The following is a 13529-nucleotide window of genomic DNA, read 5'->3' as shown; positions in this document are numbered from 1 at the left end:
ATTGGAACTTTTATAAACAACTCGTAAAAGTCTAACCATTTTATTGTTAATTTTATCTTAAGCAACACTTGCACCCATGCCCATTATTTATTATTAGAAGTTTATTTCGTTATTTTGCTAGTCGGTCCTATTTCAATATTTTTATAAACAAAAATCCAACTTTATTTTACATCTCGAAACTCGTGCAAGAAGTTCATGAAAAGTCTCTAAATCTTAGTAGTACCTTCTCTGTGGGAACGATCTCGATACTTTGTACCACTTTATTACTTGCAAGCGATCATAGTGTCGGCGTGCACTTGCACCGCCACTGTGGGAACATTCTGCCCACTAGGTGAACACGAACGATCCCTTCCTGTCAATATGCATGTATTCAATGATTTCCAAACTATTGAGGTGTGTAATTCTTAAAACTTTGACAGGATCCACCTCTTTTATTCTTCTAACAAAAAACTTCTTTTCAGATTCTTTTAAGAAAGGAACCCTGATTCTTGTTCTCTCCCATCTCAGCACTTGTTTTGTCTGTGCCACATGATCAGTTCTCTTAGAAGGTTAGGAAGTTGATTTTTCTTTGATTGGAGATTCAGGAATCGCTTCATTTAGAACATTCAAATTATCAAAGTCCTCCTCCTCTTGAATTTCATTAATTGAGAATTCAAACATCTCATCTATTTCCTTTTATAACTTTTGTTGAGACTAAATTCTATCTTTATCTGAATCTATATCAATCACATCATTAAGAAATTCATTCACAACATTCACTTCTTTCATCCTTGTATCAACAACCTCAGGTTTTTCAACCGTTGGTTCTATCTCCAGCTCCACATCTTCTGAGATTCTCTCCTGATTTTTGTTTTGGCCTTGAACATTTTCAGCACTTTGTACAGGTCCTTCATTCAATTGAGATAAATCAGCATCATTAGACTTATTTAGTCTTTGTCTCTTCTCCCCCTTATGATGATTAGGATCATCATCCACATCATCCTCATCATCATGTCTTTGTTTAGAGCTACTGGCCTGAGACTTACACATATCCTCCAGGATTTTCATCCTTTCAGATAGCGACTGTGTTGGTCCCAGTCGGATCTACAAGAGTTTATAGGTAACAGTTTGTAGAAGGCGGGGATGAATACAAACACAATAACTTTTACTTTTAAAAAACTTATGTTGATAAAGAATATCAATACAGATTTTTACAGATTGTTTGCGAAAAAGATAAGATACAAAATTTATCTAAACAATCAAAGAAACACACAAGTTACATATAGCAATAAAGGAAAGATTTGCTAAAAGAAAAGGTTAAGAAGTCTTGTGTTATTCACTTGTTAGAGAGTTAGAGATAGGAGTATCTTCTTGGGTAAAAAGATCTTCAAGGCAAGGAAGCTTGGATTGGACAGATGTATTGAGAAGGATGAGCTTCTCAGTTATTTATACTCATTGCATTTAATGCAATTCAGAAGATACAAAGCACGTGGCAAGCTTCAATAAATGAGCTTGTCCTTTGTTGCAAATATACAAGCTTTCACCGTATATTAACAGTAGACTTTCACAAAATAGGTAAGCACGCTTGGAGACAATAGAGTGACTCTATACAGTACTTTACTTGGAGAGGTATGGGTTTGTCCTTTGTGTGTAGAATAACAAGACAAAAACTAATCTTGTTCAACAAGATTCATCTTATCGCTGACACTGGAATAACGCTGAGGTTTCTTCAGTGTTCGCTGAATCTTGAGTAGATTTCACACTTGTGTAGACGAGCTTGTTGGGTATATAAGGACCCTTTTCAGGCAGTGACAAATCCAGCATTGAGATATATGGATTCTTTCTATCCTTGAAGAGTTCATCCACTAAGAATTTTGTTTCATGCTCGTTCTTGTTGGATGGATCATCTTTAGGTTCAGAAAGGTTCTTTCTTCGAGAGAGCTTCTGTGGCAGAGGAGGAACCTCGATGATCTTTGACACCTTGTTGAATAGGTTATTTGAACTTCTTCAATGTAAGCCTTATGCTTGGATTTGGATTTCTGGATAGCCTGTCGAATTTTGAGCCATTCGTAGAAACCATACTTACTGAGGAATGAGGGATACTCAATGACAGCATTGTTGTTCTCTCGGAATATGACCATTGAAATAAGAAAAGCATCATTTTTCATTCGACCACTAATAGTGACGTTTGAGATCTTGTTTGGGCTCATTCTTTTTTTTATCCTATCTCTACACCAGTTGAGGTCATGATCCTTCAACTTCAGCACTCGTTGACGTTCTCGTTCAGCTTTCGCTAAGAGTTGGGGTTGAGCACTAAGCGGATCTTTCCTCTTGAATTTCCTTTTAGCAAGTGCCTGATCAGCTAGAGTCTTGACTAACTCCAAGCTGTCTTTAAGTTGTAGATGATGTTTTTTCAGCTCTTGTTTAGCACGTTGGATTCTTCACATTCAGCTTCTGAAAGAAAATCAAACTCACCACATCCAGAGGTACGAAGAGGAATTTTTTACTCTAGATTGGTCGAGTTCATTTATCAATTGAGCCATCGTCAGGTCTTCTTCAACTTCTTAACACACAAGTTGTCTAGACGACTTCCTGGGTATTAGAGTGTTGGCCTCATCTTCATCTTCATTGTCCTCTAGGGTTTCAAAAAATGGGAGATGGGTTGAGAGACCATAGGATACTGCTTGGAAACTTTCTACTGCTTTGAAGATACCCAAATTTGAACTCTAAAAACCATTCATTTGCATCCACTTGTTCTATTTCATCACCCAATTGATTTACCTCTTTCTTTTCTTCAGGCTTGACAATCTCAACATTTTCACTAACAATTTCAATTTTTTCAACTTCATCCAAATCCATACAAACAACTTTTGTAGCTTCTGCATTTCTCTTTTCAGACTCTTCTTGAAGCTTTATTATTTCAAACATATCTACGTGGATATTAAAACTGAAATGGTGTTACAAGATCTTCAGGATGAGCCCTTTTTGAATTCTGATCACTTAAGCACATCTTCATACACCAGGATTGGTCCAGATATTCACTGTTTGGGCCCGGACCAAATTTTGTCCATGTATAGGTACAGTAGAAGGGGTATCTATGAAGGAGGTTGGTTGTTTACATGGGATACCAAAGTCGATAATATCGGATTGTGACAAGATTTTCCTTAGTAACTTTTGGAGGGATTATGACGGCTACAGGGAACCAAATTGAATTATAGTACAACTTATCACCCCAACGTGATGGGCGGACTGAGGTGGTTAGAGATTGCTAGGAGACTTAATTACGTTGCTATGCTAATGGAAGGCCAAAAAAATAGGCCACGGGTTTACCATGGGTAGAGTTTTGGTATAATACAATGTTCCATACCGCCGCCACTAAGTCCACTCTGTTTGAACTCCTATATGGCCAAAACCTTCAAAAAATAATCCCCTTTCCATCGTTTGAACCCAAGGTGGAGCAACTACTAGTCGATAGGGACAAAACTGTTGAACAGAACTTTGGAGGCAATTGTTGAGGACGCAACAAAAAATGAAGGCAACAACGGATAAGCACCAACTTGAGTGTCGAATTCTCAGAAGGGCGGGGGTTGTACATGAAAATGAGGCGTACCGACAACTTTCAGTAGATACATCTTACAACGTCAAGTTGGCTCCACACTATTATGGCCCGTTTATGGTTGCGAGTCCGGTGGGAGAAGTGGCTTACAAATTGCAACTTCCACCCGAAGCTAGTATCCATCCCGTTTTTCACATATCACAATTGAAGACAGTAGTTGGCAATCAGTTTTCTCCAACACCTCTGCCTCCCGAGCTGCTAGACACAGGAGAAGTGTTGGTTGAGCTGGAAACATTAAAAGGGATACGTTATAGTCAAGCAGCAACTTAGAAGTAATCATTGGATGGAAAGGGCTACCAGAAATTAAAGATACCTGAGAGCCTTACAAGGATTTATATCTATAGTTTCTAGAATTTCACCTCGGGAGAGGAGTATTGATAAACCTTGGTTAGTTGTAGACATGAGCAAGAAGAAAGTATATAAGGAAAGGGGAGTAAAATAGAGGGAACAGTCGTCATGGGAGAGATCTTGCTCTCAATTGTAGTAACTTTGTAATTCTTCTTTCCATTTTGATCATTCTACTCAATTTCAAATAAAATTTTATCATTTAACTAAGTTTCTAGATGCAAAAAAGTGAGAGAAAATGGTCAAATAGGATGAGGATTGAAATGACACAAGTTAGCGAGGGAGAAAGGCAAGATTAGGGGAATAGGATCATGCTCATGTAAGAAGCATAAATTTTTTAAAGAACCGTCGGAACTTGTATATCCAATAAATTGTTGCGTATACATTACCATCAATGCATATCTACTATGTATGCAAGTATATACGCATTAATGCATATGCTCATTGTATATGCAATATACAGCTTCTAACGGTTCTCAAATTTTGTGATTCTCACATGGACCGGCTCCTACCCTATAGAAAGAAGCAGACTAACTAAACGAAAGCTAACAATCCAATCCTCCATACTTTAGAGATAGATAGATCTTCATCCATGCAAAACCCAACAACCATGAACTAAAACCAACACAACTACCATCTATAGAAATGTTTGAAAGAGGTTATATATCTAAACAACAGCTACCCAATTACTATATATGTATCTATTCAAACCTTGGGGGGTTGAATTCTGAACCATGTTCTTTTAGACTCCTTATTTTCAGGTCACTACTACTGCCTTGTTGCTGAAGTTGGTGTTGCTGAAATTGGCGAAGTTGTTGCTGTTGAAACTGATGTTGCTGTTTCTGGGACTGAATCTGGAGTTGCTGAAACTGCTGTGCAGTAAGCAGTGTGTTCATGGCTTGGCTGTTCGGGTAAAACTGCTGCTGCTGGTTTCCTCCACCAAAAGATGGAGGGAAATTCATCAATGCACCACCATTCGTAAGGTTCTGTCCGGTTGCTACTTTCAGATGTTGGATCTCCTCTTTCAGTGCTTCATTTAAAGCTATAGAACAAAATTTCCAATAACTTGGTATCATATATAGCATTTAGGAATTCAATTATCCATGATATCTATCACCATGTTCCTCACGAGTAATACCCCTCCCAATTAACGAAGAGAAAATATTAAAAGAGTAATCTCAGGTGATTTCATATTTTCTTTTTAACATTATGTACTAAAAAGTAAGTTGTTTGTCTAAAAGAGTCCCACTTGATATTTTTTTCCTGAAAAAAGGAATCGTATTTTATAAAACTAAAACCAGGAAATTTTATGATCTATTTCTCTTAAACTGGACAAGCCTTAATTTGTATAAACCAAACCAAACAATCCCAGTATATCCCACCCCAACCCACAGCTAGTGAAAAGTGTGTGAAAGGAAGAATAGCATCTATAAGATAATGTAGATTTGCCTATTCCCAATCTCAAATGTTCTTTATCAGTTACAAACACTTGAAAACCAAAAAGAGGCGAATAAACAAGAAGTTGGCATGGAAAATATTCTATGAGGAGAATTAAAAACTTACCATCTTGCAAGTTAACCTGTTGCTCGATGGTTTGTAAGCGCAGTTTCAGCTCGCTGTTTTCAGCTGTCAGACCACTTGTATCTCTCTGAACAAATAAAAAAGAAACAAGAAACCACTATCAAACGCCTTAATCCATCAGGGTTGTTCGGAACAATTTGGATAAAAAAAATAAAAGAAGAAAAGAAAAGGCATGTAATTGTGGACCAAGTGATGATCAGAGGACCAGAATTGTATGAGAATGGCCAAACCTGCATAAGAGTGAGCTGAGCAGATAATGATGTGGCTTCAGTTTGCAGCGATTGGACTTTCCTTTCGAGCTCAGCAATGTATCTCATCTTTCTTTCCTTTGACCTTGCAGCAGACTGCCTATTTGCCCATATCCTATTAAAGGACAACCAGGTAAATTATAGTTGATAATTTAGATATATAAGATACAATTTACATAACTACTAATAACCTCAACATCAAATCTGTTGATTAAAGCTTTAACTTCTGACCCCAGTTGTTGTGAGTGAGCGTTTCATTGTGATTTCTTAATTACACTCTACATTGGTGTACTAAGAAATGAGCAAGGGTCAAAATCGACATGACCTTTAAATAAGTATTTGAAGTAGTTACTAAAACTGACTAGTGACAGGGAAGGTAGTTATAAACGTCATTAACGCACAAGCGGCCACTTAGAAAGGCTTACAAGCATCTCCAACAAAATCTCCATAATGGATATTTTAAAGTTCCTCTTTCCCCCAACAGAATCTCTAAAATGGAGAAAATATGAGACTCCATATTTGGAGGAGAGAGAAAAAATCTCCAAACTTGAATTTTGGAGATGAGAGAAGATAGAATAATTATTATTTTTACTTATTTGGAGGAGAAAGGAGGATAAAAAAATAAAATTATCAGTTTATAGAAAGTTTGTCGAGGTATTATGTACATTGAATATTTTAATAATATACTTAATGCTAGAATCTCCAAAACGGAGAAATTGTTGGAGTTGAATGTAATTTCTTTTCGAAGATTTATTTCTCTATTTTGGAGAAATTATGAAAAAGCGGTTGAAGATCCTCTAAGTACATCTATGAAAATATGATTTTTCCAGAGGAAATCATTAGGTAAGACCCATTAGCAGAAGCCTTTCATAAGAGATCTTAATGGAGGGGTTGAAAGAAATCTCTGAGGCTTTAGGTAGTAATAATAAATCAGGAGAGAAGTCTTCAATTTCGCAATGATATATGATTTGATGATCCACGTAACTCTGACCTAGTTAATTATCCAAAAGATTCTCCCTCAGCTGTCACGAAACCATACTAAAAACATAACCTATTAGTGGCAGATATCTACATTAACTAAATCTATTTTAATCATCAAATGTTAGAAGCAAACTGCATAGCAAATAGAAAGTTGATATGATGTGAATAAATAACAAATGTGATGATTTGCATATAAAGGGTAGTAAATGAGGTGGCTGCAAAGAAGCAGTAGAAGACACTTGGTTTAAGATGGGATAGAAAAGACACCCATTCCATTACCATTAGGAGTGTATCCGCTGTTTGTTTGAAAGACACTCATTCTATAGGAGTCCTGTAATATATGTCATTGTAACTAATAATCAACTAAATGACAATTTTACCCTTGATAATAGAGGGAGAAATGAATCTCTTTATGTCATAATTAAGGATAGAATTAGAAAGTAGGCACTTTTGAAAGTGGACACTTATTCTAGGGAGGGAGTATTTACGAATGATATTGGGTTAACTAGGCTATGCAATGTCTTAAGGTATAGAGACGCCTTACAATTTAAAGGTTTTAGATAAAGAATATAACAAAGTGCAAACAGTATAACCAGCAGTGTTGGCATTTGATAGGCATGTGTGAATAAGAAGCATTAGGAAAGGCTACGCTGGTACAGTGGTCAAAATTTGAAATAGCGGTCAAGACCATGATTTGATATAGCGATTATTGCAATGGTAACACAGTGGTATAATGGTCCACATATAGCGGTTTATGTAATCATTACAGAAATAAATAAATGTATGAATAGATGCATAACATAATATATATTTTGAAGATAAATATAAGAACAGGTGAATAGAAGAGATGAGCAACCAATGTTGGAAGACAATGTTGTTGTGAAGAGAAGATGCAAAATATAGACTGAAATAGAAGAGATGAGAGAAGAATAGGGAGTTTACACACCAATATTGCAAATGAAAATCAGCTCCCTAACTCGTAATCCCTTAATCGACTTCTCTAAACCCTTTAAAAGGCTAACTTAAAGCCCAACTCCTAATTGCGGTTTTCACACCGCTATTGCATGTCAAAATTGCGGCCCAAATGCAGTTATTAGCGCCGCTATTAGCGGAACCGCTATTTCTTCTAGGACCGGTAACCGCTATAGCACTGCAATTAACAGCATAGAGGGAAAGAAATTTTGAAAAACTAGTATAACCTCTACATCTCTGAAGGACTTCAACAGAGTACCAAAGAAACCTTCTTTAGAAAAATCAGAAAATTTGAGTAACAATTTAACAGACAGATTAAGGGGAAGTTTACCAAACACTTACCCAATAAGCGGTTACCGGTAAAATCCAACTATCATTTACTTACCGGAAGATTGTAGTCAACAAAAATGGCATAATATGCACAAAACTTTATCTGGTAAGCGCTAACCGTGGTAAGAGTTGTCGCCCTCACTTACCGGGCAAGACTCTCGGTCATTGCCTCGCTCCTACCGGGTAAGATTCTTGGTCCTTGCCATATTCATCCGGTAAGGTAATGTGAGTTGGTAAGCACTTACCCAGGTATGCGTTACAAATCAAACCAAACTAAACAGATCCGATGAATCCCACGCACAGGTAGCTGTATTTTTTTTCCCGGGGGGGGGGGGGGGGGAAGAGATACAAACCTTACCTCTAACTCAAGGGGAAGAGAAAATGTTTAAGGCAGCCATGTCCATCCTGGGCCTGCTCATCCTACTTCCTCCTAGACTAATTAGGACTAGAAATAGAAAATTCTAAAAAAAATTCCACAGTTACAAATTACAAGTAGAGGTGACATAATTGGCAGGATGGGCAGATTGAATAATATACGTATAATTGAATACTACTACGCTCTAAAAACCATATATGCATGACAAATAAGTACATCAGATACCTAGAATATCTTCATGCATACCCAGAGGATCTGACCCATATTTGGCAAAAAAAAAAAATCAATCTCAGTAATTTGTTTATAATCAATATCCAAAGAACGGTTAATTTTGGTTTTACATCAACGAGAAATGCCATAATCAGTAAAATCTAAAAAATTACAAAAACAAGAAGGTTACGAAGATTTCTATCTGAGACCTGTTGGTTGAATTGAGTACCCATTTAAATGAGACTAAAATCTGTTTCATGTAATAAAATCTGAGGTCAAGCTAACAAATCGGATTACACACACAGACATATCAAAATAAAAATAAAAAAAGTGCATATCAAATCTGGTGTTTTGACATCAAACAGAAGCAGTAAATGACGTAAAAGAAACCGTAACTTTAACAAACAAATAAATTAACACAGAAGAGGGAACACAAACCCTAAATCTCCATATGGGAAGAATGAACCCTGAAACGATGGGATCGCATGAGCAAGAGATAGTCGAGAGGGGGGAGTAGAAATTTTCTTGAGAAGACCTATGAGAACTCACTTGATAGTCTCATTCCCCTTACCCAATGGACCCAATTAGTTTTAACTAAAAAATTTATGTTAATCCATTTGAGCCATAGAATAAATTGTATGAACCAAACAGGCCCAAATAGTTAAGAAAATAGGTTGCTTGGGTTGTATAAATAACTTTTTGGGCGGGAACTACCAGTACTAGTTTAACTGATATGAACATAAATAACAAACTAAAATTTTAACGGTTCATGAGTAATCATTTAATAGTTCAAACTTAAAAGAGTAAAATAACAGCTACAAATAAAAGTTCAAGTAAAGCGGTAAAAAAAAGATAACATGTTGACAATTCAAAGAGAAAGAGGGAAAAGAGGTGCAAGAAATAGGCAGGGGGGAACCAACATGCATAAAATTAGAACACAAGGAGCCAAATGCCAACAGTTAGATCAATCTTGGACTAAAATATTTCACACTACACATTATCCATATTGCAAGTGGCACTGGTTTTTTTCTTTTCCTACACATCGCCTCGGTATGACACCAAGACTCATTTTCACCAGGTCGTGCACACATTAACTACTATTTAGACAAGATGAGTATCCACAATTACAAGCATAAGGTGCATGTGTGACACATATTGAAAGAGAACTAAGATGACATTGTATGCATAGATTACAAAATAGAACTTCTATCAAGACTAAGTCATTACGAAAGATAAAAGTTAATCTAGGTCAAAGTAGCAAAGAGGGTTTTGAGTGAATATGTATGCCAAGGATGTGGGACATGTTATTCATGTTTTTAGGAGGCTTGCCACTTTATAATTTCTAAATGGTTTCAACACTTTAGCCTACCCCACATGTTTGAAATATATGGCTTGTTTTTTGGTTCTCCACTATAGCCTATCCCAACTAATATGAAGCATCAGAATTCTCCTTGTTGGATTTTGAGAAAATTTCTTCTCAATCACATCACATGTACCATGTTCCATCCCACCATTTAGCAACTTGAAAAACATATTATAAACAGTTTGACACACTCAATCCGTATTTAAACATTACTCAGAAAAGTGTACTTCTGTTAAGGTGTTTAATTTTTTTTTTTACTTTCACCTCGATATTTCCTGCCTGAACTTATCTTAGCCTACTTTCTCTCAATTCCTACATTTTTATCACTTTTTGTACACACCCAATTTTCTTTACAGAAACTGCCTCAAAAGTGTTTCAAAACATTCAAAACTCCCAAAAAAATTACAAACTATATGCTTATAGTTGAGTTGGTAGCAGGTTTCTTTATTGTCCATTTGTCCTATCCACCCTAAATCCCGTAGGTGTGTTTTTAATTTTTGTAATTCTATTTTAGTTAGTTAGGTGTTTTACGGCCAATGTGATTCTATTTTATTAAAAGTCAAAGATCAGTTATCTATAGATTTATTATCTCACATATGTTTTAAAACTTTAAATATTTATTTTTAATGTAGTAATAAAGAATTTAATAAATATATATATTTGAAAAAGAAATTTTTAGGTCCACATGTAACTTCTCGCACTAGGCCTCCAAAATGTCAGGACCAGTGGTAACCATGTTTCATGAAGCCAGCCAAGCCACAAAGGTCCACTGTTGTAAAAGAGTACAATCTTTCACCTTATGGTTGTTTGTCAAAGATACATAATTTTAGCTAGCCCAATATTAAACAGAAGTCAACCTTTAACGAAGCATCATATGACAAAGTTCTTTTCACCATTTTTTTTTTTGGAAAACAACAAAATAACTTTTTTGCAATAGTAAAAATAGCAAGCATGCTATAATTGTAAATATATATCGGAACTTTGATAAATGGTACAAAGGAGTATAATATTGAAATGGTATATGTACGTGTTTTTATAATCAGTTAGACGTCATATCTCAATATAAGCTATAATGAAGAATTGAAGACTTCTACCCAAGCCTCATTTTTCTTTACATTTTCTTCTCAATGGATCTCTAAAAATCCAAATTGTTTGTACTTAACATATCAGGAATGCATCTCATATCTTAGGCCAGGCTAATATCACATGGTTACCACATCCAACCAACCATGAAAAACAACTGGAAATCAACTACTTTTTATCTGGAAAAAAAATATAAAAGCAACTACAACCTCCCTCTGTCTTTCCTCAATAGCAAACAAGATTATGGATTCTTTGTAAAATGCTTCAATCTCAATCCCACCACAACCTATTGAGCACACTTGTCCAATCTCTTGCCTTCCTATCTAGCCTCGTATAGTCTTGCCATCATTGCCTAACTATATGGGGTAGATTAATTGCTTGAATAACTTGCCCTATATAATACTATTGGTTATAGAATTTTCTGCAAGAGTTCGTCACGCAATATTTAGGATACCCATAAACAAAATACCAATGAGCACACAGTTCCTGCATATGGAATATGTCCTGGAATAAAATGGGTAATTGGAGAAACAAGATGAAGATAAAGTAACAGCATGTTCTCAAAAATAAACATAGCATAGTTAACTTCTAAGAACTTAACTAACATATATAAGTTAAAAATGAATAATACTGGTTATTGTTATCTAAGTGATCACATCAAGAAACCACTACTCCAAAATGATCTTATACTTTTGAAAATGATTTTCCACATTTGAGTTGAAAGTCTAGTGATTATAAATAAATAGTGAAAGGAAAAGAAATCAAAATTATGTATTACCTTTTTGCACGCTTTGGATCAACAAGAGCAAGCTCAGCAAGCTTGGCAGCAGACATTGATTTCTTAGCATCAGCTGAAGATGTTTCTTCTGGACCTGAAGTGAGCATTTCTGGCTTAATTGTAGAAGACCCATCCATGGACTGACTATGCTGATGTCTAACTCTAGGCCTCTCACTGGAGCTAGGAACAAGGTTCTCAGGTTGTGGTGTTGCAGCTTCTGAAGGTTGGACCGCAGAAGAGGATGAATCACCCTCTTGAAAACCAGATGAAGAATTTAACTTATCCATGTCCAGATACATAGAAAACAAATCTTCTTCAGTTTCGTCAGAGAATGAAGGTCCATTGAAGCCACCCACAACACCAAGATCACTATCAAAGCTAATATCATCAGGTAGAGTGAGAATTTCAGAGTGGGCCCGTCGGTGGCCCAAATGCTTAGGTGGGTTATCAGGCATTCTGCTAATATCATGACTAAAATGGCTAGATTCCAAAGGCATTTCATGACCACCAAATCGACCAGTTTCACCAGTTCCAGGTCCAACTGGGGGCAATGTGGTTGATACTGATGGCTCTGGTTTGGGACTCAAATTATTTCCAGATGGTGAAAAAACCGAATGCCTCCCAGAAGGAGGCAACAAACCCCCACCAACGTTTGGAGATTTATCCTTCTCCATTTACAGCAATAACCAAACACAGGATGCTTAGAATTCCAGACCAGAAACCCAACTTCTTTTTCTTGTCAAAACCCAAATCCCACAGGTGGGACTCGTAAAACCAACAACAACAACAACAGAGCAGCTAACAGTTGTTTCTAATTCAAATTGAAACCCTAGAGATTATAAAAATCCTGCTAAAATCCCAAAGGTAACAAATCTTTCTCTTGAATCAAAGCCTGCAAATGTTTTATCAACATTAGAATCAAAACTCAAAAAAATGCAACCGAATACGAATCACTCGGAAAAATTCGAAAATAAAAAGAAAAATTAACAAGCGAAAATGTAACAAGTCAATGAGCTTCAAGAAAGCATATAATTAACATAAAAGTGACTATTAAAAAGGGGAAAAGCGAAGCAAACCCTAGAAAGAATAAAAGCTAAAGTTAAGAGAAAGGGAAATGAAGAAACAGAGATTGGAAAAAGTGCAAAAATTCTTACTTCTAATGATGGAATGGAGCTTTCTGAAAAGCAAAATTGAGAAATACAGAGCGAATCAACGGCTTTTCACATGCTAAATCGAACAAACAAGCACATGCCGAGGCTAAAGATCTGAGATGCGAAGCTTCTTACAGAACACACAGGGACTATGCTAATGCTATCGTCAGACCATTTATGGAAGGGACCGATAGTATTTTTTTGGCTTCCTTTGGAAGGTAAGTAATCCATCTTCATGTCACAACCCATTTTCAATCTTTTTGTTTTAATCTTTTACACAAACAACGATTTTGTTGGCATTTTCCATTTAATTTGATTTACAAAAACCTACACAATTATATGTAGTGATTGAGTTATAAGCTAAGAGGGTGTTTGGGATTGCTTATGTTTTTCTATAAAATTGCTTATTAACTTATTATAAGTTAGAATGTTTTAACTTCTTCAAAAACTCATTATTACTGGTTTGACAATGGTATAAGTTGTTTATCCACTCAAAAGTGCTTATTATCGATATCA

At 36.0% G+C, this 13529-nt stretch overlaps 1 protein-coding gene across 1 annotated transcript; it reads right to left on the bottom strand.

Annotated features, from left to right (window-relative positions):
- Positions 1-4481: 4481 nt before the first annotated feature.
- Positions 4482-13161, bottom strand: LOC112502909 (probable transcription factor PosF21). The gene is made up of 5 exons (XM_025106925.1): positions 13017-13161; positions 11863-12754; positions 5752-5884; positions 5504-5588; positions 4482-4982 (listed from the first exon to the last, which is right to left on the bottom strand). Exons 2-5 carry the CDS (start codon positions 12534-12536, stop codon positions 4642-4644), a joined length of 1233 nt encoding a protein of 410 aa, XP_024962693.1. The 5' UTR covers positions 12537-12754; positions 13017-13161; the 3' UTR covers positions 4482-4641.
- Positions 13162-13529: the final 368 nt, after the last annotated feature.

The sequence above is a fragment of the Cynara cardunculus genome, unplaced genomic scaffold (genome assembly GCF_001531365.2).
Source record: "Cynara cardunculus var. scolymus isolate 2C unplaced genomic scaffold, CcrdV1 Un_Scaffold_2164, whole genome shotgun sequence".
Classification (NCBI taxonomy): domain Eukaryota; kingdom Viridiplantae; phylum Streptophyta; class Magnoliopsida; order Asterales; family Asteraceae; genus Cynara; species Cynara cardunculus.
This window is presented reverse-complemented; position numbering and strand designations above follow the sequence as displayed.